Genomic DNA, 26752 nt, shown 5'->3' on the forward strand with positions numbered 1-26752 from the left:
CACTCACTTCATAATTTTCTGACACCTAAGGTTTATCTTCAGAGTAATTTGTGTATAGTTAACTCCATGTAAATTGACACTGAAAGTCCGTATGTTTGCAGGCAGACAGACCACATGTTCAAAGAAAACTATATAACAAATATTTATTAATTTTTCAGGACTCAGAAATGTAAGAATTTTTTTATATGTCTTTCTCTTTTTTTGAGATAGAGTCTCACTCTGTCGCCCAGGCTAGAGTGCAGTGGCGTGATCTCAGCTCACTGCAACCTTCCCTCCGGGGTTCAAGCAATTCTCCTGCCTAAGCCTCCAGGTGTGCACGACCATGTCCAGGTAATTTTTGTATTTTTAGTAGAGATGGGGTTTCACCTTGTTGGCCAGGCTGATCTTCAACTATTGACCTCAGGCAATCCACCTGCTTCACTAAATTATGCACTGAAAGTGTATAATTACACTGTTTGCAATACAAATGATAAATGTTAGAGGTGATGGATATCTTATTTACCCTAATGAAATTTCTACATATTGTATGCCTGAATCAAAATATGCCATATAAGGCATAAATATATACACATACTATATACCCACAAATACTAATAATAAATTTCAATAAGAAAAAAATAGGGAGGGTGCAGTGGCTCATGCCTGTAATCCCAGCACTTTGGGAGGCCAAGGTGGGCAGATCACCTGAGGTCAGGAGTACGTGACCATCCTGGCCAACATGGTGAAAATCATCTCTACTAAAAATACAAAAATTAGCCAGGCATGGTGGCGCACACCTGTAATCCAAGAACTCCCAGGTTCAAGCAATTCTTCCTCAGGCTCCTGAATAACTGGGATTACAGGCATGCACCACCATGCCCAGCTAATTTTTATATTTTTAGTAGAGATGGGATTTCTCCATGTTGGTCAGGCTGGTCTTGATCTCCTGACCTCAAGCGATTCACCTGCCTCAGCCTCCCAAAGTGCTAGGATTACAGGCATGAGCCACTACGCCCGGCCCATACAACTTTATATTTAAAAAACCATAAACATTATATTAAAACCTGTCTAAACTAATAAATACACCTAGCCGTATTTTAATAATTTTAACTATAATTAATTTCTTTCTCTCACTATAATGTAGAAAAGCATTACTCTGAAACCCCACCTTATTTTTTATCTTTGTTTATTAAAAAAGTAATTCATGGTTTTTGAAAAAAAGTTTTAAGATGTTCTGCATACATGTTAATGTAGGTTAGGTCATTCAACAGACATTCAAAGTATCAACATTGTCACAGGCTAGAATTATACAAATGAGAACATGAACCCCCACCTTATACATTACTTAATATAAGTTAACTACAAAAACCCTCTCCACTTACGTTTTCATCACGCATCTTACATTTTAATGTCCTTACTCTCTTATAGAAAAGGTCATACATAATGCCCAACTAATAAAAAACAATCTCTAATATCTCTAATGCAGCATCAATTGATCATATGCTTTCACATATGAATGCAATAGGAATAAAATAACAGCATAAAGCAGTGTGAAAGCTGTATTACATCATTCACTTTTCAAAAAATTTTTTCAAGGAAACAAGTATACTTTCAATGTAATTACAGTGCCTCAAAAATCTACTTTTTTAAAAGTTATGTAGAAATAATTTATCTAACAGCTGCAGCTGTGGATTAGTTTTTATATTCAAAATTCTGATTTAGTGTAATGTCTGAAGTGTCAGAGCCTTAATTATTCTATCAAAAATTCTCTGATATTTACATAGAATCAATTTTGAATTAAATAGTTTTTCATATTTGCTGCATCTGCAAAAATATATTTTAGTATAAACCCTCTGGTGTTTTCTAAGCTGTAGTTTTTGGAAAAAAAAGTCTTTCCAAATTCATTACATTTGCAGGACTGTTCTCAATATAAATTTCCTTGATTTCCTCAAAGCTTGAGCAACTGCTTCAGGGCCTTCCTCTAGTATAAAATGTGGGCAATAAGATCTGTGACACAAGTAAAGGCACTACTACCCCCTTTATATTCATAACGGCTGTCTTCAGAATAAATATTCTTCTTCACTTTAAAGGCTTCTATTTTCTGAAAGATTTTTTGACAGTAATTGCACTTAGTGCTTTATTAACTATGAACTTTCTCCTGTTGAGTAAGATATGAGTAGGCATTAATGGTTTTTCCATATCCTTTGTATTTGTACAATTTTTCTCAAGGATAAAAGCTTTCCTGTGAAATACGCTGTAAGCACTAATAAAATATTTTGCCACATTCTTCACACTTACAGGAGTTTTGGAAGTATGAATTATATTACCTACAATCATGTGTGACAACCATATAAACGCTTTGTCAGGTTTTATATGTTTCTAGGGTCTCACACTAGTATAATTTATTTATTTTTACGTATAGAGAATTTGGAGGTGTTGGTAAAAGCACTGTCGCATCTTTCAGGTTTGTAGGGTTCCTCTTCAGCATGAATTATCACCATGTCTCTTAAGAATTAAGAACTTGTAGCCAGGCATGGTGACTCACACCTGTAACCCCAGCACTTTGGAAGGCCAAGGCAGGTAGATTACCTGAGGTCAGGAGTTCGAGAGCAGCCTGGCCAACATTGTGAAACCCCATCTCTACCAAAAATACAAAAAATTAGCCAGGCACGGTATTGGGCACCTGTAATCCCAGCTACTTGTGAGACTGAGGCAGAAGAATGGCTTAAACCCAGGAGGCAAAAGTTGCAGTGAGCCAAGATCATGCCATTGCACTCCAGCCTCGGTGACAAGAGTGAAACTCCATCTCAAAAAAAAAAAAAAAAAAGGAATTGTGAACTTGTTATAGGCTTTGCCACATTCTTCACACTTGTAGGGTTTCTGTTTGGTATGAATTATGTGTAATAAGGGTTGAGAATTTCCTTAAAAAGCTTTGTCACATTCTTTATATTTGTAGGGTTTATGTTCAATATAAACTTTCATATTTAGTCAGAGTCGAGGACTGGTTAAAGGCTTTCCCACATTCAACACATTCATAGGATTTCCCTCCAGTATAAATTATCGTATGCTAATTAAAAGTGGAGGAACATTTAAAAGATTTGTCACATTCTTCACTATGTAGGGTTTTCGTTCATTATGAATTTTCTTATGTTTATTAAGGTCTGAGGACCAGTTAAAAGCTTTGCCACATTCTTCACATTTGTAAGGTTTCTCTCCAGTATGAATTCTCTTATGAGTAGTTAGAGTTGAGGATGCAGTAAAGGATTTGCCACATTCTTCACATTTGTAGGGTTTCTCTCCAGTATGAGTTCTTTTATGTTTAGAGAGGATTGAGGGCCAAGTAAAGGTTTTGCCACATTCATCGCATTTGTAGGGTTTCTCTCCAGTATGAATTTTCTCATGTGAAAAAAGGGTTGTGGAATGGTTAAAGGCTTTGCCACATTCTTTACATCTGTAGGGTTTCTCTCCAGTATGAAGTATCTTATGTGTAGTAAGGTGTGAGGATAGGTGAAAGGCTTTGCCACAATCTTCACATTTGTAGGGTTTCTCTCCTGTATGAATTCTCTTATGTATAGTAAGGTTAGAGCAGTGCTTAAAGGATTTGCCACATTCTTCACATTTGTAGGGTTTCCCTCTAGTATGAATTTTCTTATGTGTAGTAACATGTGAGGGGCGCTTAAAGGCTTTGCCACATTCTTCACATTTGTAAGGTTTCTCTCCAGTATGAACTATCTTATGTATAGTAAGGTCTGTGGATCGGTTGAAGGCTTTGCCACATTCTTCACATTTGTAAGGTTTCTCTCCACTATGAATTTTCTTATGTGTAGTAAGGTTTGAGGACTGCTTAAAGGCTTTGCCACATTCTTCACATCTGTAGGGTTTCTCTCCGGTGTGAATTCTCTTATGTGTAGTAAGGTTTGCAGATTGGTTAAAAGCTTTGCCACATTCTTCACATCTGTAGGGTTTCTCTCCAGTATGAATTTTCTCATGTGTAGTAAGGGTTGAGGACCGGTTAAAAGCTTTGCCACATATTATACATTTGAAAAGATTTATTACAGTATGTCTTATCTTATATGTGTTTGAATTTGAAAACTTAGGAAAGACTTTTCCATATTTATCACATTGAAATATTTTTTTCTGGGTAGTTGTCAAACATTGGTTAAGTCCATTATAACCTCCTTTGTGCACCTTATGCTCACCCAAGCTTTTACAGCCTTTTTTTAACTGTAAATTGTCATGTCTGCATTTTTCATATCTTCTCAGTATCACTTTTTGGAAAGACTCTTGTATGCTCTTCTCTGGCCAAAGGTCTTGGGCAAAATGAGAACTCATAACTAAAAGAAATAACAAAAACACATTACTTCAATTGCTAGACTCAGATAAATATACTTTACAAATCTAACCTATAAAATTATACAAACTACATAAGCAAGATGACATAGCAGAATACCACCAACTCTAATTTCTTCCTGGACATATAAATGTAATAACATGCTGACAAAAATAAAATTGTAAAAAATTTATAAATGAGTTAAGTGTGTGAAGGGCCCCAGGTGAGCAGAATGCAAATAGCCACATAGAAGAAAAAGAAAGCTCTGTTAGTTACACCCAACACAGCTCTTCCTGCTGCCCAGTATAACATTGTGCTTTTAAAAGTAAATTGCTGGTTGGGCATGGGGACTCACGTCTGTAATCACAGCACTTCGGGAGGCTGAGGTGGGTGGATCATGAGGTCAGGAGTTCAAAACCAGCATGGTCAAGATGGTGAAACCTTGTCTTTACTAAAAATGCAAAAAATTAGCTGGCATGGAAGCGGGCACCTTTAATCCCAGCTACTCGGTAGGCTGTGGGAGAGAATGGCTTCAACCGGGGAGGCAAAGACTGCAGTGAGCCAAGATTGGACCACTGCACTCCAGCCTGGCGACAGAGCGAGACTCCATCTCAAAAAAAAAAAAAAAAAGGAAATTGTTGGCCAGGCAAGATGGCTCATGCCTGTAACCCCAGAACTTTGGTAAGGCAAAGCAGGTGGATCACCTGAGGTCACGAGATTGAGATCAGCCTGACCAATATGGTGAAACTCCATCTCAACTAAAAATACAGAAAATTAGCCAGGCATGGTAACAAGTACCTGTAATCCTAGCTACCTGAAGGCTGAAGCAGGAGAAATGCTTCAACTGTGGAGGCAGAGATTGTAGTGAGCTAAGATTATGCCCCTGTACTCCAGCCTAGGTAAGAGAATGAGACTCTGTCTCTCACACACACACACAAATGTAAATTGCCAACTCCTGGTTTCTTTTTTCAAAATAAGAAAACTATTGGCACATACATCTTTATTTCTGGTTTCTATGAACTTTTTTAGACACCAGATAATGTCTCCCATAACATAAAATGCTGAAAGAAATAGTGATATATGTTAGAATGACAGTTTGAGTCTGCTGAGTCTAAAGGTAAATGTTACAGAAGCAGAGTAACTTCAGTAACCCAAACAGGGAATGGCTGTAACAAGTGATTACTGATTATTAAGAAGAAATATGAATAAGCCGATTTAACTAAACAACAAACATAACATTTTAGATAAGTCACATCCTAAAAACATGTTTGAGAAATTCCCAGAATCTCTAGCCAAGACAATTGATTTCAGACGACACAAGGACAAACCTATTATTATAAAGATTGGAACAGGTAGCTTCTTGTTAATATATGAATCTCAATCAAAGATTACAAAGTATACAAAATATTCAGGCAACACGGCCCATCAAAAAAGTTATACAGTTTTCTTTTTTTTTTTTCAATTTTATAACTTTATTTGATGTATTTGATGATCAGCGATTAGTTCTCATCCACATTGACTGTCTGTAGATTTTTGAAAGTGGTAACAGGTACATAGGTAACCAAAGTGTAGAGCTTATTTGGTGAATCTTCATCCTCATTACGTTTTCTGGACAGCCGCACACGGATTCGGTATGGGACATTCCTTATTCCTTTGGCCCAGACAGCTTTGTTGAGCCTGGTATCAATGCGCATATCTGGAGTTCCCATCTCCTTCATGGCAAATTTCCGAATCTCTTTGAGTGCCCGAGGGGCACGCTTCTTGAAGCCCACTCCATGGATGCGCTTGTGAATGTTGATGGTGTATTCTCGGGTCACCACCTCGTTGATAGCAGAACGGCCCTTTTTCTTCTCGCCACCCTTCTTTGCGGGAGCCATTCTGCCGGGTCCAAGTTGGAAAGGAAGAGCGCGAGGTATTGTGGGAGAAGGCAAGTTATACAGTTTTCAAAAGTGACTATAAAAAGTGTATAAAGTAATTTTAAAAATTCAGAATAAATTGAATGGGCCAGGCTTTGAGGCTCATTCCTGTAATTCTAACACATTGGGTAAGTCAAGATGGGAAAATCACATGACGTCAGGAGTTTGAGACCAGCCTGGCCAACAGGGTGAAACCCTGTAACTACTAAAAATACAGAAATTAGCTGGGTGTGGTGGCATCTGCCTGTATTCCCAGCTACTTGAGAAACTGACACACAAGAATTGCTTGAACCCAAGACCGGAAGGTTGCAGTGAGTGAAGATTGTACCACTGCTAGCCAGGCTGGGCAACAGAGCAAGACTGTATGAAAAAAAAAAAGGACAAGAACAGTGGCTCAGGCCTGTAATCCCAGCACTTTGGAAGGCTGGAGTGGGTGGATCATTTGGGGTCAAGAGTTCAAGATCAGCCTGGCCAACAGAGTGAAAGCCTGTCTCTACTAAAAATACAAAAATCAGCCAAGTGCGGCAGCATACACCTGTAATCCCAGCTACTAGGAGGCTGAGGCAGGAGAGTCACTTGAACCTGGGAGAGGGAGATTGCAGTGAACCAGGATCATGCCACTGCACTCTAGCCTGAGCAACAGAGTGAGACTCTGTCTCAGAAAATAAATAAATCAATAAATAAATTGGATCTTTTAGAGGTTTTATGTAATCCCCTAGATACCACTAAGAAAATATCTATCTAGATACACAAAAGAAAATAAGAAAAACAATTGAAAGCATATCAATACAAAAATTTTAAAAACACACAGAAGCCGGGCGCGGTGGCTCAAGCCTGTAATCCCAGCACTTTGGGAGGCCGAGACGGGCGGATCACAAGGTCAGGAGATCGAGACCATCCTGGCTAACATGGTGAAACCCCGTCTCTACTAAAAATACAAAAAACTAGCCTGGCGAGGTGGCGGGCGCCTGTAGTCCCAGCTACTCAGGAGGCTGAGGCAGGAGAATGGCGTAAACCCGGGAGGCGGAGCTTGCAGTGAGCTGAGATCAGGCCACTGCACTCCAGCCCGGGCGACAAAGCGAGACTCCGCCTCAAAAAAAAAAAAAAAAAAAAAAAACACACACAGAAAGAGAAAAAACAAAATAATCAAATAAAACAATTAATAAAATAACATTAGCTAGGCGCAGTCGCTCACACCTGTAATCCCAGCACATCCCAGCGAGGCCAAGGTGGGTGATTCACTGGAGGTCAGGAGTTCAAGACCAGCCTGGGCAAGATGGTATAACTCCATCTCTACTAAAAATACCAAAAATTAGCCAGTCGTGGTGGTGGTGGGTGCCTGTAATCCCAGCTACTCAGGAGGCTGAGACAGGAGAATTACTTGAACCCTGGAGGCAGAGGTTGCAGTGAGCCAAGATTGTGCCATTTCACTCCAGCCTGAGTGACAGAGCGAGACTCTGTCTCAAAATAAATAAATAAATAAATAACATTAGTAAGGTTTTCTCTTTCAGAAAACTATATATATATATAATGTATATATATAAAATTATCTTTCCAGTCAAGAAACATAGTTTCAATAAAAAGGTTTATTAAAAAATTTTATCAGCCTGACCAACATGGTGAAACCCCATCTCTACTGAAAATACAAAAATTAGCCAGGAGTGGTGGTGCATGCCTGTAATCCCAGCTACTCAGGAGGCTGAGGCAGGAGAATCGCTTGAACAACTGCACTGCAGCCTGAGTGACAGAGCGAGCCTTCGTCTAAAAAAAAAAAAAATTAAAATTAAAAATCAAGATCCAACTTACTTTTCTACAAGAGTCACTGGAGATCTAATGACAAAGACTGAAAGTGGCAAGATGGAAGTAGAAATTTCATGTAAATATTAACCAAATGACAACAGGTCAAAATAATATTACACAAGCTACATCTTAAGTCAAAAACAGTCATATTTTATAAAATGTACTTTAAGTCAAAACTTCAAAAAGACAAAGGACATTAAACAATATATAGATCACCTGAGGTCAGGCATTCAAGACCAGCCTGGCCATCATGGTGAAACCTCGTCACTACTAAAAATACAAAAAAATTAGCCGGGTGTGGTAGCAGATACCTTTAATCCCAGCTACTCAGAAGGCTGAAACAGGAAAATCGCTTGAACTCGGGAAGCATAGGTTGCAGTGAGCTGAGATCGCACCATTGCACTTCAGCCTGAGCAACAAGAGTGAAAATCTGTCACAAAAGAAAATAAATATATAAATAAAATTATATATATATATAAAATAGAATGCCTGAGTGGTTTTTTAAAAAGCACTCCGTATGCTGCCTACAATAGACTCATTTTAGCCTTGAGTCAAATAGGATGAAAATAAAAGAATGAAAAAAATGTATATTCCATGAGAATAGTAACCACAATTGAGTGATGTGGTCATAATTATATTAGACATAATATGCCTTAAGTGACATACACTTGATACTATAGTAAAGTGAGTTGATTTAGCAGGAATCGATAACTATAATATTTATCTATCTATATTTATGTGTGTATATAACATCAGGGCTCCAAAATATATGAAGCAACTATTGACAAAAGTGAAGCAAGACCTACATGGCAACATAATAATTGCAGACATCAAGACCCAGTTTGCAATAATAAATATAAAATTCAGATAAAAAATAAGAAAGAGAAAACGTAGACACCATTATAGACTATATTAATTATTTCACACATAGAGGAATACTTGAGAGTGCATAATTTATAAAGAAAAAAGTTTTATTTGGCTCACAGTTTGTCAGACTGTATAAGAAGTGTGTGCCAGCATCTGCTTCTGGTGAGGATTTCAGGAAGCTTAAAATCATGGTGGAAGGTAAAGAGTAACTGGACATATTATATGGTAAGAGACAGAGCAAGGACCCAGGTTCATTTTGGGAGACCAAGGTAAGAGGATCCCTTGGGGCCAAAAGTTTGAGACCAGCCTGGGCAACATAGTGAGATCCTAACACTACAAACAAGCAAACAATTAGCCAGACATGGTAGTGCATGTCTGTAGTCCTAGCTACTCGGAAACTGACGTGAAAGGATCACTTGAGCCCAGCAGGCTGAGGCTACAGTGAGCCAAAATTATGCTATTGCATTCCAGCCTGGGTGACGGTAAGATCTTGTCTCAAAACAACAACAACAAAATAATTTAAAAAGACTAAAATTATACACTGTTTTCTTTTTTGGGGGGGTGGGTGATTAAATGAGCCTTTATAAGAACCTTGTAGCAGTTGTGTTTGAAGGCGGCTGCCCTACAAAAAAAAAAAAAAAATTTAATTTAATTTAAATCCCTAATTGCATGAGCAGGAAAACCAGGGCTGGAGCTCAACTGGGACCGGTGGAACCCAGTCCTCACGGAGACACACGCATGTAAGTGGGCACGGGGACGCCCTTGCACCGTCATGAAGCCGGCCCAGCGTGCAGGAAACACAGAATGGCTTCTGCCTTTCCTCTCATAGAACCAATTTTTAAAGAGTGGGACAGGAAAGAAGCAAAAATGAAACTAAAAGCAGACCTGATCCTTTTAAAACATTTTTGTAGACTCTAAAGGGAGTTACAAAAAAAAAAAAATGTCTGAAAGCAAATCCTGACAGCAACCCCTAGGTTTAAGGACAGGTTCTAAACTAGACCCAAACGGAAAACCTGAAGTCTGTGCGCAGCGGCTCGCTGCAAACCTGGATGGTGCCTCCCAACCTGCACACACCTGTGCACATTCACCTGCCAGGAACTAGGCCAGGGTGGCTTAAGATTGCGTCCATCGAAATGAATAGAAAAAAGGAAAGGATTTAATAAAATAAACCACAACAGAAAAACCTCGCAATAGTCCCCACTCCAGCTTCCTGCTCGGGGCTGCTGCCGACCGGATCCTCTCCTCTCCTCCTCCCTTCGTGGGCAGCTTCTGGAATCCCTGCTTCTCTGGCTGGGTCTGTTCTTCAGTTTGTTCTTCTGCTAAGTCTGGGAAGTCCGGGGGCGGGGGTCTCCAGAACAAGCAGCAGTGGAAGCGTTCAGCCGGAGCGAGGGCTGCCTCGGTCATCCTGCATCTGTCCGTCAGTCACCGGGGCTGGCCGGCCGTCCCTGCCAGGGGCTATGGCACCATGAGCCACCCACCCTCCAGGGCACAGGGCCAGCAGGACGGCGCAGCCCACAACAAAGACCCCAGGGTCTGCACGGTTTACTTTTAACTCCATCATCATGAGGAAAAAAAAAAAAAATCTTTCAACTTACAGATCGCCATGGGAAGGCAGTCAAAGATCGGGAGCCTAAGACGGGGAAAAGCAAAAACAAAACGAAACGCCCCGCTCGGTTCAGAAGCCCCGGGCGCTGGCCTTGCCCATGCGCGTCACAGTGTCCAGGGTGAGCCGCCCGTGTGCCGGCAGGGGCCGAACAAGGGGGCCGGGAGCAGAACCAGCCCCCAAGGTCCACTTTTCTGCTGGTGTCGGGCAAACTAAAGGCAAAGAGAGAAAGGAAGAAAGCCCACGGGAAAGGTCCCCCAGCGATGATCCTTGTCTGCCTATGAGGTGGCACCAGCCCCCCAGCCCTGATGAAACTTCGCAGCCAAGAATTGAGGTCTCGCCTCTGCAGCACGGCCGGTGCTTGCTCTTGGGACTGGCACGGTGTCTTCCCGAGCCAGCGGAGGGTGGTGCAGTGGGTCCTTCTAGACTGGGGGCCAGGTGGGGGAGGAGGGAGCCCGTCTTCCACGGGGCCTGGCTCGCACTATTTCCACGTGGCTGACTGGGGGATGTAGCGGGGTGGGATCATGTCCAGGAGGTACTCTCGCTGGCGGTCCACGGCCGAGGAGCTCTTGTGCACCGCCAGGCTTGGGCTGACAAACGCAAGGGTCCCGCCTGTGCTGAGGGGCGTCTTCTTCCAGTTGGAGGTGCCGCTGCCCTTGACAGGTTCATTAGGAATGTCTGCCGGTCCTGCTGACCAGGCCTGTGGCCAAGGCTGAGTTCTGCAGTTTGGGTGGCGGACTGAACGTATGCAGGACACCTCGGGGCGTCATGGCCGAACCCCGGGACAGCAGGCTAAAGGCCTGTGGCACAGCCCCGTTACTCTAGTCGCAGGCCTCTCCTGAGTGGAACGCCAACCTACGCCGGAGTTTTATGACCTGCTTCCGCGTGGGATGTGGGGCGGCGGCGGCGGCCGCGGCCGCGGCCTCGGCCTCGGCCTCGGCCTGTGCAGCAGAGGCTGTGCCCTGCTGCAGGAGCTGCTGCTCAATCTCCTGCTCCTGCTGCAGCACCTTCACGAAGGCGGCCTTCAGCCGGCTGGTGTGCTCCACCTTGAGCGCCTTCTTCTGGTTGGTCGTCATGCAGTTCTCACACATGATGGCGCCGCTCTTCTCCTCCCGCCAGTGGCACGTGAAGTCCACCTTGCAGTGTGCACCCATGTAGGGCTCCTGGGACAGCACAGCGGCGGCCAACATCCTGCCCGCTTGTGTCTCCAGTAGGTTCTGCACCACCTCCTCCAGGCCGACCAGGTAGATGAACTCATTGTTGGGGGCGCTGGGCAGAAAGTTCATCTCTGGGGCTGGGGGCTCGGGTGGGGGGCATCTCGAGTAGCGTCTTCTCCAGCTGTTTGCGCAGCACCAGCTTGGCGGCCGCCTGTCGGCTTGCTGAAGACTCGGTGGAAGTGACCACAGAGACCACGCTAGTTGGGGTGGAGTTGGCCTGAGCGTAGGAGGCTGTCGTCCCCTTCAGTGATGCTGGGGTGGGCTGTGGGATGTTGACGAGCAGGCTGGTGTTGGGAACACTGGCAATGTGGATGAGACCCTGCTGGACGATCCTCTGTCCCTGAGTCTGCACACTGGGCACCGATGCCCCGGGGGGCCAGAAGGAGGGGCGGTGGGCCTGTGCTGGAATGTTGCATAATGCTGTGGATTTGCTGGGGCCCCCTAACGAGCGGGGACATGACGACCTGCGAGTTTGCCTGCGGCCCCAGCTTCGAGGACACCTGCTGCCCACCTCGGACCTGGGGCGGGGATATGACACTGCCGAACATCCGAGCTGAAGACATCTGGAGTGATGGCTTGCCAGCAGGAATGTTCTGGGTGCCCCAAACAAGCGGCGGAGGGGTGGTCACCGCGCTCCAGACAGAACCTGCGGGCTTCTGGGCGGTGGCTTCCTTTCGTATTTGACTCTGCCGCAACTTTTTCAACAAAACGAGTTTTGCTTCTTCTAACCTCAATTCTTCTTTCAGCTGCTTAAACATCCTTTCTCGTTCTTTCGGGTTGCTTTTCATGAGAACCTCGGTGCTAGTCTCCTTCAAGGCCACCATGATCAGCGCATTCTCTCGGGCTGGAGGGCTGCTCGTTGTGGGAGAGTACAATCACGTCGGGTGAGGGGGTCTCGTCTCAGATTTCATGTCACTGTATGAGGAGGGCATGCCCACGGGTCCATCACCCACCAGACCTTCACCTCTGCCGACGGCCACCGTCGTGGCCCCTGTTGCCCTCAGCAATCCTTGGGCTGGACCCGCTCCCGGCTCAGGTGTCACCTTCATGTCTTTGTCAGTGTTTAAATCTGAAGCCAACAATCCTCTCTCCATTTTTATTTTCTTGCTCTCCACGTCGTCCTCCGTTGGGTCCAGTTCAAGCGCTCGTTTCTGACTCCGTGTTTGGCATGCTTCTTCGGTCATTCTGAACTGGCTTCGCGGTATGGGGTGCTGGTGCTACCAGTTGGTCATGGCCACAGTGACGTCAAAAGGCTACCTACTTGAGACGACGTGCTGACCAAACCGGCCGTGGGTCGGCCAGGCCCTGGGCAGCGCGCAGGTTAGTGGGGCTGCGGGTCTGGGGTCGCCCACGGGGCTGGGCGGTGTTGGGGCCGGGGGCGCCGGGCCGCGCGTGCTTGTTCCACCTGTGGGGCCGCCCAGGTCCACCGCACTCGCTCACCTGTGCTTGCTCAGCCTGTCTGCTGGCCCGCCAGCACCACCGGCCAGATAATGCGTCCCGGGCCACACACATGGAGCCGGGCGCCGGCGTCACAGCCCGGGACATGTACACCAGGTCAGTGCGCTCGGCCCACGGTCCCCAAAACACCCGGGAGCTCTCACAGGCTACGCCACCCGCCAGTGCCCAGCTGGGCGGGGCCTTACACCGTGCTTTCTAACAAAAACTGAATGAAACTAGGAATTAAAAGCAAAAGTCAGATAGCAAATTCAAAAAGATGTGAATATAAAACACATTCTTCAACATATTCTTGCTCAGGGGTCAAAAAATTCCATTGTTCAAATTTGTCAATACAACCAACGGTTAAAAGCTACAGTATCAACACTGATAAAATAAAGTTGGATTATTTCCTTGAATGATACAAAAATATATTTTAAATAAAATACTTAGACAAAATGAACTAACAAATCTTTTAGAAAAAATACCAAAAAAAGCTGGGCATGGTGGCTTAGGCCTGTAATCCCAGCACTTTGGGAGGCCGAGGTGGGCAAATCATGAGGTCAGGAAATCGAGACCATCCTTGCTCACACGGTGAAACCCCGGCTCTACTAAAAACACAAAAAAATTAGCCGGGCGTGGTGGCGGGCGCCTGTAGTCCCAGTCGGGAGGCTGAGGCAGGAGAATGGCGTGAACCCGGGAGGCCGAGCTTGCAGGGAGCAGAAATTGCGCCACAACACTCCAGCCTGGGCGACAGAGCAAGACTCTGTCTCAAAAAAAAGAAAAGAAAAAATAAAAAAAAAAGACATGACATTGGTCTTGGCACCATTTTCTTAGATACACCATTAAATGTATGAGCAACAAATAAAAGAACAGAAAAGTTTACACTATACTTCAAAATTTCTGAAAGAAAAAATTTCAAGAGTGACAACGTCCCTTAGAAAGTGGCTGAAAACATTTGCATATTACTTGTTAGAGGAGTTACTATTCAAAATATATAAATGACTCTTTAAACAGTAAAGTTGAATAACTTGATTTAGAAATGGACAAAAAACTTTTCTCAAAAAAATACACAAATGGAAAAATGCACTTGAAATGAGACACAAAATTACTAATTTGTAGAGAAATGAAAAAAAGAAACATGATAACATACAAAATCACCTCACACCCATTAGAATGTCCACTAGAATTTTTTTTAAATACACCAAATCTGTTGATGATGCAATAAAAATGAAACCCACGTTGACTGGTGGAAAATAATTTTGCAGCCATTATTTTAAAATGTTATAAATGTTCCTCATTTATAAATCTATATCCAAAATACGTAACACAGTCCAGGCGCAGTGGCTCAAGCCTGTAATCATAGCACATTGGGAGATCGAGGTGGGCAGATCAAGTGAGGTCAGAAGTTCAAAATCAGCCTGGCCAACATGGTGAAACACTGTGACTACTAAAAATGCAAAAACTAGATGGGCGATGTCACGTGCACATAATCCCAGGAACTTGGGAGGCTGAGGTAGGAGAATTGCTTGAACTCAAAAGGCAGAGGTTGCAGTGAGCCGAGATCACATGACTACACTCCAGCCTGGGTGACAGCATGAGACTTGATCTCAAAAAAATAAAAATAAAAATAACAAATAACAAAAGAAACAAAATATGTAACACAGGACCTGGAAGACACATTTGAAAATCCATGTTTATTGTACCAGTATGCACAAAAGTCAAAAGGCTGAAGCAACCCAGATGTCTCTTGATTTATAAACATACCAAAAAATGTAACATATACATATGATGGAATATTAATCCACCTTAAAAAGAACAATCTTGTCACATTTTAAGATGAACATTGAAAATATGTCACCTGAATTAAACCAGTAACAAAATTATAGATACTGTATGATTCCACTTATATAAGGTATCTTTATTTTTATTTATTTATTTTTTTTGAGATGGAGTTTCACTCTTGTTGACCAGACTGGAGTGCAATGGCACAATCTCGGCTCACCACAACCTCCACCTCCCAGGTTCAAGTGATTCTCCTGTCTCAGCCTCCCAAGGAGCTGGGATTATAGGCATGTGCCACTATGCCCAGCTAATTTTTTTGTATTTTTGGTAGAGACAGGGTTTCTCCATATTGGTCAGGCTGGTCTCAAACTCCTGATCTCAGGTGATCCGACTGCTTTGGCCTCCCAAAATGCCGGGATTACAGGCATAAGCCACCGCGCCCAGCTATATGAGGTAGCATAAGTAGTCAAAAATCATAAAAACAGAAAGTTGAAGGTTTGTCAGTCAAGGGCTGGGGAGAGGGTAAAATGAGCAGTTGTTACTTAATGGAATTAAGTTTTAGTTTTATAAGATGTAAAGTTTCTAGAAGTCTTTTGCATAACAATGTGAATATACTTAACATGCCTGAAATGAACAGTATTTTTTTGAGACAGGATCTTACTCTGCAGTGTAGTGGCACAAATTTGACTCCCTCTCAATCTCCCAAGTACCCGGGACCACGGCTGCATACCACCATGCTTGGCTATTAGTAATTTTTTTATAGAGAGGGATCTCCATATATTCTCCAGGCTGCTCTCAAACTTTTGGGCTCCAAGGATCCTCCTGTCTTGGCATCACAAAATCCTGGGATTACAGATGAGAGCCACAACCATGCCTGGCCCTGAAATGTACACTTCAATAGATTTAAGACAGTAAATTTTATGTTGTGTGTTTTTAAAACAATTTTGTAAAGAAAAACTGAAACAAATACAGAATTATAAATCCTGTTGAAAATTACCTTCAAATCACAAAAGTGTTTTTCTCACAAAAGGAAGTATATATTCATCATTAAACACATGGAAAAAATAAAACTATCTCAATGACTGCTCACTTAAAGCTACCATCGAAAATCAGGTAAGAAAGAATATAAGAGAAGCCACAACTAAAACTGGTGTCATATTTATAAACACGCATACATATGTAATCTGATTGTAATAAACTGCATAATTTTTTTTATTTATTTATTTATTTATTTATTTATTTATTTATTTATTTATTTTGAGACACAGTCTCACACTGTTGCCCGGGCTGGAATGCAATGGTGTGATCTCAGCTCACTGCAACTTCTGCCTCCTGAGTTCAAGTGATTCTCCTGCCTCAGCCTCCCAAGTAGCTGGGATTACGGGCACCCACCGCCACACCCGGCTAATTTTTTTGTATTTTTAGAAGAGATGGGGTTTCACTATGTTGGCCAGGCTAGTCTCAAACTCCTGACCACATAATCCACCTGCCTCAGCCTCTCAAAGTGTTGGGATTACAGAAGTGAGCCACCGGGCCCAGCAATTTATCTCTTAATTAAACCTCAAATTGACTTAAATGTACAAACAGAATTGCACATTTTCTGAAATTATAAAAGTAAAACCAAGATACAATAAACTGGTATTAAGATACCTACACTAAGGCCGGGCACAGTGAGTCACTCCTGTAATCCCAGCTCCTTGCAAAGCGGAGACATGAGAATTGCTTGAACCTGAAAGGATATTCAGTCTGTCCAAAAATAAAATGGGAATCACAACTACCCAAGCCCCTGTACCAAGCCAACTAAAGGTGGGCCCTAGTGCAGACCCAGCAGTCTTGTGACCAAGCTACAACCCCTTTTCACTAAAAATTCACAGTGTATCTCATCACCCTAAGGGCCCAATAAAAGAAGATCTTTACCTTCTAAAATCAGTATATAAAAACTTGAAGAGGTGTTTGGTCCATCAAATTTAGATACCAATACAAAACTACATTGTGTCCATTGTCGATGCTTCTTTTTTTTTTTTTTTTTTGAGACAGAGTTTCGCTCTTGTTGCCCAGGCTGGAATGTAATGGTGTGATCTCAGCTCACTGCAACCTCTGCCTCCCGGATTCAAGTGATTCTCCTGTCTCAGCCTCCCAAGGAGCTGGGATTACAGGTGCATGTCACCACACCTGGCTAATTTTTGTATTTTTAGTAGAGACGGGGTTTCATCATATTGGTCAGGCTTGTCTCGAACTCCTGAACTCAGGTGATCCACCTGCCTTGGCCTCTCAACGTGCCTGGATTACAGGTGTGAGCCAGGGAGCCCAGCCAATGCTTCTATTTTAATGTAGCACTGGAAGTATGTGGCAGAAGAATTAGTCAAAGAAATAAAAAACAAAAAACACTGAAATTGAAAAAAAAAAAAGAGTAAAAAGTTGCTGTTTGTAGATCATACAATCATATATTTAAAAAACCATAAATGGTACATTAAACCCTATCTAATAAATACAATCAGTAAATTAGCAAAATATAAAGTTAACATACAAGTATATGTATGGTTTCAAACACTTTTTTTTTTTTTTTTTTTGAGAAGGAGTCTAGCTCTTTTGTCCAGCCTGAAGTGCAACGGTGTGATCTCAGCTCACTGCAACCTTTGCCTTCCAGGTTCAAGCGATTCTCCTGTCTCAGCCTCACGAGTTGCTGGGATTACAGGCATGCACCACCATGCCCGGTTAATTGTTTTGTTTTTAATAGAGACAGGGTTTCTTTGTGTTGGTCAGGCTGGTCTCAAACTCCCGACCTCAGGTGATCAGCGCACTTTGGTCTCCCAAAGTGCTGGGATTACAGGTGTGATCTAGTACGTTGGGAGACCACGCCCGGCTATGGTTCAATACACTTAAACTGCACCCAGCTACAGTTTCATACACTTAAGCTATCTGATAAAATAGAGAAAAAAATCTTATTTACTATAGCATTAAATAATACATTTCTGAGAAAAAAATTAACTAAGGATGTAAAAAACCTTTACAATTAAATCAATGAAAAAAGGGAAGATCAAAATAAATTTTTTAAAATTTTATGTCTTTGGATTGAAAGAACAAATATTAATAAAGTGCCATATTATCCAAAGTGATCTATAGATTCAATACACTTCCTATCAAAATTGCAGTAGTATTTTTTCACAGTAATGGAAAATTCAATTGTAAAATTTACATGAAACTAAAAAAAAAAAATGCAACAGAAACTACTACTCTCACGCATTTCAGAACTGATGTAAAAAGAGGACTTAAAAAAAAGTTTTAGTTTCTCAATATTATGCAGATATTTGTGTGTCCCCAAAACAACGGAAAAGCAGCCACACTGTGAAGTCTCTTTCTTCTTTTTTTTTTTTTTTTTTTGGTGAGATGGAGTCTTGCTCTGTTGCCCAGGCTGGAGTGCAATGGCATGATCTCAGCTTGCTGCAACCTCCACCTCCCAGGTTCAAGTGATTCTCCTGACTCAGCCTCCCAAGTAGCTGGGATTACAGGCACCCACCACCACGCCCAGCTAATTTTTGTATTTTTAGTAGAGATGGAGTATCACCATGTTGGTCAGGCTAAGCGCAAACTTCTGACCTCATCTGATCCACCTGCCTTTGCTTCCCAATGTTCTGGGAGTACAGGCATAAGCTACCAGGCCTAGCCTGCGCAGTCTCTTACATGCCATGAAGAGGACTTTGGCTCTCACTGTGAACTTGAAGGAAGCTCACCAAAGGAGAAGTAGAATTCTTAGAGAATTTAAAAGCACAAGACAGAAGATGCCCTTTTGTGATAGCAAAATTAAAATACAGCTGCCCAGGAAGTATTTCCTTTGGAACACAGTATCCCGAATCACATTTTAAAGACTGGCTTTCTCTTTGACATTGGGACGTCTTATCTGTGTCATCTGTTGTATTCATTTTCACTCGCACCTACCTGGGGGTTTGGCAATCATCTCATGTCTCTCCATAGGTTTTTCTCCTTGCTCCAGACAGGTGACCAGGTCTGGCTTAGAGACAACAATCCCTGTTTTATTAAAAATAAATAACATGAATCTTGCTCATATTCTCCAATTACAAGTTAGTAATGTGCTCAGCAGAGATGTCATAAAACATTTTAGTAAATTAATACCAAAATAATAATTTATAACAGAAATTTCTAAATATTTAGAAAATACTTTCAATTTATAGGTTTCTTAATTTCACTATCTGGTACTACTGAATCAAAAATTGGCGGTGGCAATTAGATTTTTAGGTGGGGGCAACAATATTTTATGTCACTAAATTTCTGGAATTACCACTAATTTAGAGTGAAGAATACAGCTCAACTCAGGATGTGGAAAGTTTGGATTAAGATTAAACATGTTGAAGAAATTATTTTCTAAATAAACAAATTAGGAAGACTTTCTGGAAAAAGGGGATCTGAAACTCTTTTATGCAAAGAAAAAATTACTAAAAAACATTCTACAAAAAAGAGAAATAAAACCTTTAGGGTATATTATGAATTATGTACTCAAGTTATCCTCACCAAGGAAGACCAGGTTTCTGTAGTTCTCTAACATCACATCCCTATATAAATTCCGCTGTGCAGTGTCCAGGCAATGCCACTCCTCCAGAGAGAATTCTATGGCCACATCTCTAAATTGCAATGGTCCCTGAAAAACACACACACACACATATTTACTAAATAGCCATGAGTGGAATTTTTAATTTGACTTAAGATGAAATTAGAGAGTAAAGAGAACTGGTTCTGACTCATAGGACTGCCTAAAATTATCCAATAAAATATTTTTAAACACAAAAATATTCTCTAATGTAATCTCTAACTCTGAGAAAAAAGAGCAGCACAAGATTCACAACATCAGTTTATATATGATATTTTTCTAGATAATAGAGTATAAAATTAAGGCCATGAATATGTACATTTTTGAGTGCTATATTTGCATCATATGGAATGAGTTGTGAATATTTTTCAGATGCAAAAGACATCTTGAGTTAGAAGGTACCTTTCAAATTTTAATATACACAATAAGCTGAAAACTTTGTTGTGCAGGGTTTTTTTTTTTTTTTAATTCCAGAAGATCTGGCATAAAGTCAGACTTTTTGAATTTCTAAAGAGCTCATCTCTAATGCAAATGTTTTTGGCCCAAGAACGGTATTTTGTCAAATATCCAGTAAATGGAAGAGCCTGTGTTTTTCCCAGGTTTTCTGGCCTGTAAACAAAGATAAGAACCTTCATTTTCCAAAGAAAAGTATGTAGCAAAAAAGAGAAAAAAGGACAGCTGCCAGATTAAATGTGATGCTTTATGCACATCAGCTGCATAAAAATACTTAATAATGAAGAGAAAAATAATTAACTCTATTGTAAAAAAATCTATCAGAGAGCCATATCACCAAGTGAATCATTAACCATTAATTGCACTAGGACAAATTTTTATGATGTGGTAATGCACACAGAAGAACACAGCATCATGGCTGAAATGTTCCTCCCAAAGAAAGTAAATAAAATTCTGAATTTAACCATAAAGAAACATGTTTTATGCTAACTTCAAAATACAGATAACTCCTATGTTCTATAATTTTTAGTAGGAATTTTAAGTAGGCTTCATTTAGCACCCTAGAGAGCAGGTATCTTAATTTTTTTTTCCAGAACTTTCTGGTTAATAACTGCCATCCCATTTAAATAAGCTTTTCCTTAATCTTGTTTGGCATAGAGCTAATGGAACACATAAATGGAGCCTCAACATTATGTTTTCCATCTTTACTAAGGAACACAGTTTCCCCCAATAGAAATCTTGAGTATCCACAACTTTCCATGTTCAACAGCCACAAAGGGAGCACTTTTAATATTGCAGATCATAAATTATTGCTGAGAATCCTGCATGGCATATAAGAAGCTATGATGTAGCGAATGTAGAGGAGGCTCTAAGGTATAGAAAAGAAATATTTTACAGAGACCCTTGACTATCATATAAGAATTTTAAGAAGCATTTAAACCAAACTCATTAGAAAAAAAAAAGCAAAAGTAGAGAAATAAATGTTTGTGAATACTAAATGCATAGCATTCGAGGAGGCAGAGTGAATACAGGTCTTGATCTGAGACAGAAAAGCCACTTTTTTTCTTTCTCCTGCTTCTCTGGAATTCCTTCTCAGATGAGATTCTCTGGACAAATTATACCTGTATCTTGAGAATATGTCCTTAAAAGTGTCAGCACCACCTGTTTACCTGGTAGCATGACATCAAATGGCAGAAAAAAAAAAAAAAAAAAAAGACAGAAAAAGTCCACCCATTTCTGTCCTTTAAAACAGAAGAGATTCAGGAACAATAAGCTGCTTCATGAAGATAAAAATATAAGTTTCTCCTTTCCTGTCCTCAGGTGCCCTCCCTGCCAGAGACACCAGCAATTTCTGCTACAGTAATGGAAACATGCACCACAATCACCTCTCCCTACTAAACCCAAACAGAACAGGCCCTGTGACCACTCTTTAGTGCAAAGGTGGAACTTAACTCTCATGAATGAGAGCACTGCCTCTAAAGTTTTAATGAGCTTATAAATCACTTGGTAATTTTGACCCCACTTTATGTAATGTGATTCTGCAAGTTTGAAAAGGGTCCATGAATGGGTGTTTTAAACAAGTTTCCTGTCAATGCTGATGTTGCTCCCCCTTGGCTCATTATTAGCATTAGTTAGAGAAGCAGGCACAGCACAGGGTCCCTTACACTCAGCACTCTTGTCACAACCAAATACTTCTGGTACAAATAAAGACAACCCATCTCCATCCTAAAGTTTTAAATTATTTGCTGGCTCTTTAAAGTTTACAGAAGAAACAGAAAGCAGCAATGTCTGAATAAATCTGTATTTAAAAAAGAACATGTACACATGTACTAATGCAATGTTTATTAAGCAGGTACTATGTGCTCGAGAGTATGATACAGAGCACTGTGCTGGGCATAACAAATTATGTGATTTAATTCTCATAACACCTTGGGAGCTAGGTTTAATAATTTCCAGGATTTAGATAAAGCGCCCAGCATTTTTATTTCTTCTTCTGTTTCTCTGTCATCAACTTTTTAAAAAAATTGTATGGAATAAAAGCTAAATATAGACAGATTTCAAGCTATAGAAAGAAAGAGTTTAATGTAGTTTAGAGAAAATTTTATTCTGTTTATATTTACTTCTTTTTTTGTCACTTGTGGAGCAACTACTGGATCTTCAGAAATAGAAAACAAGTTGCTAAATAGAATGTCTCTGCGAGCACTGGATTCATAGAAAATTTAAAAATTAACACCCTCTAATACATACTTTGTTTTTCTGATTTATCTGCTTTTGAGTTTCAGTAAATTCTAAGCACCAGCTCTAGAAAGGCAGCATGTTGAAACCATCTCTACAGCCAAAACTCTGATCTCTTCTAATCATTTCTGCGAGGCAAGACTCCAGGGTAGAGTCAGACCTAAATAAGGCCTCTAAAGAGGGTGATCTTAACAGGTCTGATCGGGTGAGAACCCTATGTGGAATTCGGTTCTCTATGCCACTAGGGTATTTCTAGTTTTGTTTTTTCTAACCTTATCTAGTTTCTGTAATTTTTATTTTTTCTAGCCACCACCCTGTCAATTTTATACTATATACTACTATGCAATTTAAACAAATTCCCAAAGTTTTCTAGGGTAATTTTTATTTTCTTTTTTTGGAGACACAGTCTTGCTCTGTCGCCCAGGCTAGAGTGCCCTGGTATGATCTCGGCTCACTGCAACCTCCGCCTCCTGGGTTCAAGCTGTTCTTTTGACTCATCCTCCCAAGTAGCTGAAACTACAGGTGCATGCCACCATGCCTAGCTAATTTTTGTATTTTTAGTAGAGACAGGGTTTCACTGTAATGGCCAGGCTAGTTTGGAATGCCTGACCTTGTGATCCACCTGCTTCAGCCTCCCAAAGTGGTAAAATTACAGGTGTGAGGCACTGCATCAGGCCTTTCTAGGGTAATTTGATTAGAAAAGAAATATGTGGCTGGGCACGGTGGCTCACACCTGTAATTCCAGCACTTTGGGAGGCAAAGGCAGGCAGACTACCTCAGGTCAGGAGTTAAAGACCAGCTTGGCCATCAGGTTGAAACCATCTCTACTAAAAATACAAAAAATTAGCCGGGTGTGGTGGTGGGCGCCTATTAATCCCAGACACTCTGGAGGCTGAGGCAGGAATATCGCTTGAACCCGGGAGGCAGAAGTTTCAGTTATCTGAGCTCACACCATTCCACTCCATCCTGGGCAACACAGCAAGACTCCATCTCAAAAAACAAAAATTAATTATAATAACAATTCTTCTGTTCGTGAATATCCCTACAGCTGTAGACATCAGAAGTCACAGCAATATAAAGTGGCCTAAATGAAGCCCAAGATTTTGGACACATCTATTTATTGTACCAACCATATGATGCATAATTCAATTATTTATCCAGTGGCTAGGTTACACTAAAAGTATCTGGATTGTAGGAACCATGACTGCTTCATTTTTTTTTTTTAATGGTTATATGAAATGTAAGGAAGTACTTTATCTATTTAGGTCTCCAGATCTCATCCTTGTTTATCATTCAAGCACCGGAAACTGGAGAAACTCTCATCTGGGTACCAACCAAAGACACCTCTTGTATGAGGGGATGAACAAACACAAGATGACTCATTTATCTTACACTGAGACAGAAGCACAATTAACCACACTTCTCAGCCTGACACAATTCTGCTCTGGATATCCTCGAATACCTCAAAGACACCTAGATCATCGTGAGAGAATTCCCAGTGACCCTGGATTGATGGCCCAATGATAAACCAGGCTGGAGAGACTCAGGCTGACTCTAAATAAAAAACAGAACTGCACTGGTGGAGCTCCAGAACCTGGATCACCCATTCTGATTTGCTAGCTCTTGGGTAAGAGAAAGAACAAAAATACTCTGCTCCAGTATCACATTTTACAGGTAAATGTAGTTGTGGTCATGGCTCTGGAAACTTTGTGGCCTTGATCTCTCACTCCTAAGATGCTTATTTACACTTACAGATTCTGCCATCATTTCCTCCTAGAGCCTCTCACATAACTGTAGCAGGTCAATGAACAAGATGTGAAAAATCTCACAGAGCCACACGCCCAAATGGGGGCTGTAAGATGTCTATGTTGACATCTCACAATGCAGAAAATGTCTTTTGTTTGTTTTCTGTACATTCTCAATCAAAAGTCCGGCCCTGGCCAGGCGCGGTGGCTCAAGCCTGTAATCCCAGCACTTTGGGAGGCCGAGACGGGCGGATCACGAGGTCAGGAGGTCGAGACCATCCTGGCTAATACGGTGAAACCCCGTCTCTAATAGAAAATACGAAAAACTAGCCGGGCGACGAGGCGGGCGCCTGTAGTCCCAGCTACTCGGGAGGCTGAGGCAGGAGAATGGCGTGAACCCGGGAGGTGGAGCTTGCAGTGAGCTGAGATCCGGCCACTGCACTCCAGCCTGGGCGGCAGAGCAAGACTCCGTCTCAAAAAAAAAAAAAAAAAAAAAAAAAAAAGTCCGGCCCTTTTTTGTAAATCCCACGCAGAGGCCAGACTTTATCTGCAGATTCTACGTAGGATCCACCTGGCTCTGCATCTTCTGGTATTACAGCAAGTGGAGTACAATAGTAGAGATCCCCTCATAGAGGCTGCTCTAGCCATTCTAAATGATAAGTCTCCATGAAAGAAAAAAAAGCCGATACAACATGAATATAAGTAGACAGTTTATTTGGAAGCTTAAGGATTATAACCTGGGAGGAAAGATTCAAGTTGCCTGGAATCTACACTTTGATTAGCAGCAGTTACAAGAGGATTGGTAAAGACAAGAAAACAGGGAAACAGTGGGATGATACAAAGTTGTCAGAAATTTTTATTTATTTACAGAAATAACATTGATTATATATATTTACATATATATCATTATGGTTTAGGCTATGGGATATAGTGTCCAATGTGGCACTGTTAGCTTAATTTATAGCTACTTGTGACAACAGTGAACAGTTTCAAGAGATGAATACATAGTTCAAAGGGGGAGAAAGACATAACCATACTTTTTTAACATCTGAGTTTGATAACCAAAAGAACTTGCATTTGTCAGATAAAAGTTTTTATTTCCCAAATCTCAAAAACTTGGATTCAAAATGTGGAGCTGCAGATGTAGGACCTGAATGGCTGCAGTAGCAGCAGGTGTTACCTGCACATCTGTAAGCATTTTAGCAAGAAGAGAAAGGGGAAAGTGGAGATTCTCATGTCTACACGTCTACTCAATGCATACATGTTACTGTGATTTGGTCTGTGAGCTCCATGGTCTCTGAATCAGTTTCAGGTCTGAAGATTCAAGAGTCATTCTGAGAGAGAGAAAACAATTGATCACAGCCCAGTGAAGTTCATAGAAATGTAGTCTAGCCTCTCTTGAAGAGACTGTAGAGGACTATAGATGCCAAATAGGAAGAGACACAATTTTTTCTGCATATTTGGGGGACAGCATGCACTTTGCTGCACAACTGTGAGTTGACTGGAAGCCCGAGAGGGAAAGTCCCCTCTAGAGTAAATTCTGGTTGGCACTTTATGTGTTTGTATCATGTCTGGTAATTCTAGACAGTGTTTGGAAACAATAATTAAAATAAAAATTTTATCTAGCCCCAGAAAATCTTCACAATAAGACAAAAGAAAGAAAACGTTTTTATTACACAATTAAACGTGAATGTGACATGCATCATTGTCAATCTGCTTAAGAGGCTGCAAAGACAGAAAGATGATCACCACAATTAGTCCACAAGTAGAAGAATTTCCAGCATCATGTCATACATGGTGCTGGAAATTCACCTGGAGATTAAAGAGGTCATCTGTGTATGCTAATTGCTTATATTCAATGACAAATAAACTTTTCCCATCTTCATAACAGGATGTAGTTTAGCAGCTTGAAGCCAGGTGCCTGCTGAAGGCAGGATTTCACTCTGCTAGCATTCTATCTTTTTGGCTATTTACATTTTAGAGTAGTGGCTCAGTGCTCCCTGGCACTGGGCTACGACACTCCTGCTTGCATTCTCCTGGTTGCTAGTGTCCTCTCTTGACCTCTACCATCTGCCACTGAGACACAGATCAGAGCACAGTTCACAGTTTATGTGAACCCCATTTGCCAAAGCAGAACTCTAGTGTCCCATCACAGAGTGAGGCCTGAGCTGCAGGAGGAGAGCCTGCAGGCCACGTGGGTAGAACTGCACCTTCACAATCATGAGAATATGAGCAATGTTTCAGCCACAGTTTCTACTTGTAATGGTGACATGAAGAAAATACTGCTGAATTTCCAGGATGAGTCCAGATAGAAATAGCTCCAAAAGTTCTCACGGTGACAGCCCACCTCATTCAGACACCATGGGATGCTAATAGGGCTTCTGAAACAGACACCGAAAGTATTGGAGAGAAAAACAGATCTCCATCTGAGCAAGATTATTTTGACAGAAAAATGTTAAAAAGATCTTTAAAAAAAAAGTTCAGGTTAAGATTGATCAAATGAGCTAGAAAATGTTCCCCTAAAAGCAATTTCTCTATAAACACCCAAAGTGCACAGGTACTCTCAGCGTGAGAAACATGAGCATTATGAAGAAAGGGGGCAGAGTTTCAGAAGAATTTTATAAAGTTTTTTTCCATCTCTGCTGCTCTCTCATCTCCTAGCCATTGAATGGGGGTTCTATATTGAAATACATCTGACAACTTCCAACAACACTTAAAGATGAAGAAATAGAATCTGACTGTGTTCATATAGTGGAATATATTACAACTTGCAACATAGCTAACT

The 26752-nt window shown here is 41.3% G+C and overlaps 1 protein-coding gene and 2 pseudogenes across 3 annotated transcripts in view; all 3 read right to left on the bottom strand.

Moving 5' to 3' along the window:
* Positions 1–1530: 1530 nt before the first annotated feature.
* LOC111554384 (zinc finger protein 253) overlaps positions 1531–26752 on the bottom strand; it is a 37002-nt gene continuing 11780 nt past the window's right edge. Inside the window, 4 exon segments of the mRNA XM_023229900.3 lie at positions 1531–3096; positions 3099–4313; positions 18868–18957; positions 19459–19585. Coding sequence (XP_023085668.3) covers positions 2945–3096; positions 3099–4313; positions 18868–18957; positions 19459–19585 — 1584 coding nt within the window. The 3' untranslated portion in view covers positions 1531–2944.
* LOC111554386 lies at positions 5757–6236 on the bottom strand (annotated as a pseudogene). The gene has a single exon (XR_002735234.1). The product of XR_002735234.1 is annotated as a 60S ribosomal protein L31 pseudogene (transcript).
* Positions 9371–12916, bottom strand: LOC111554383 (annotated as a pseudogene). The gene has a single exon (XR_002735233.2). The product of XR_002735233.2 is annotated as a transcriptional repressor p66-alpha pseudogene (transcript).

The sequence above is a fragment of the Piliocolobus tephrosceles genome, chromosome 21 (assembly GCF_002776525.5).
Source record: "Piliocolobus tephrosceles isolate RC106 chromosome 21, ASM277652v3, whole genome shotgun sequence".
Classification (NCBI taxonomy): Eukaryota; Metazoa; Chordata; class Mammalia; order Primates; family Cercopithecidae; genus Piliocolobus; species Piliocolobus tephrosceles.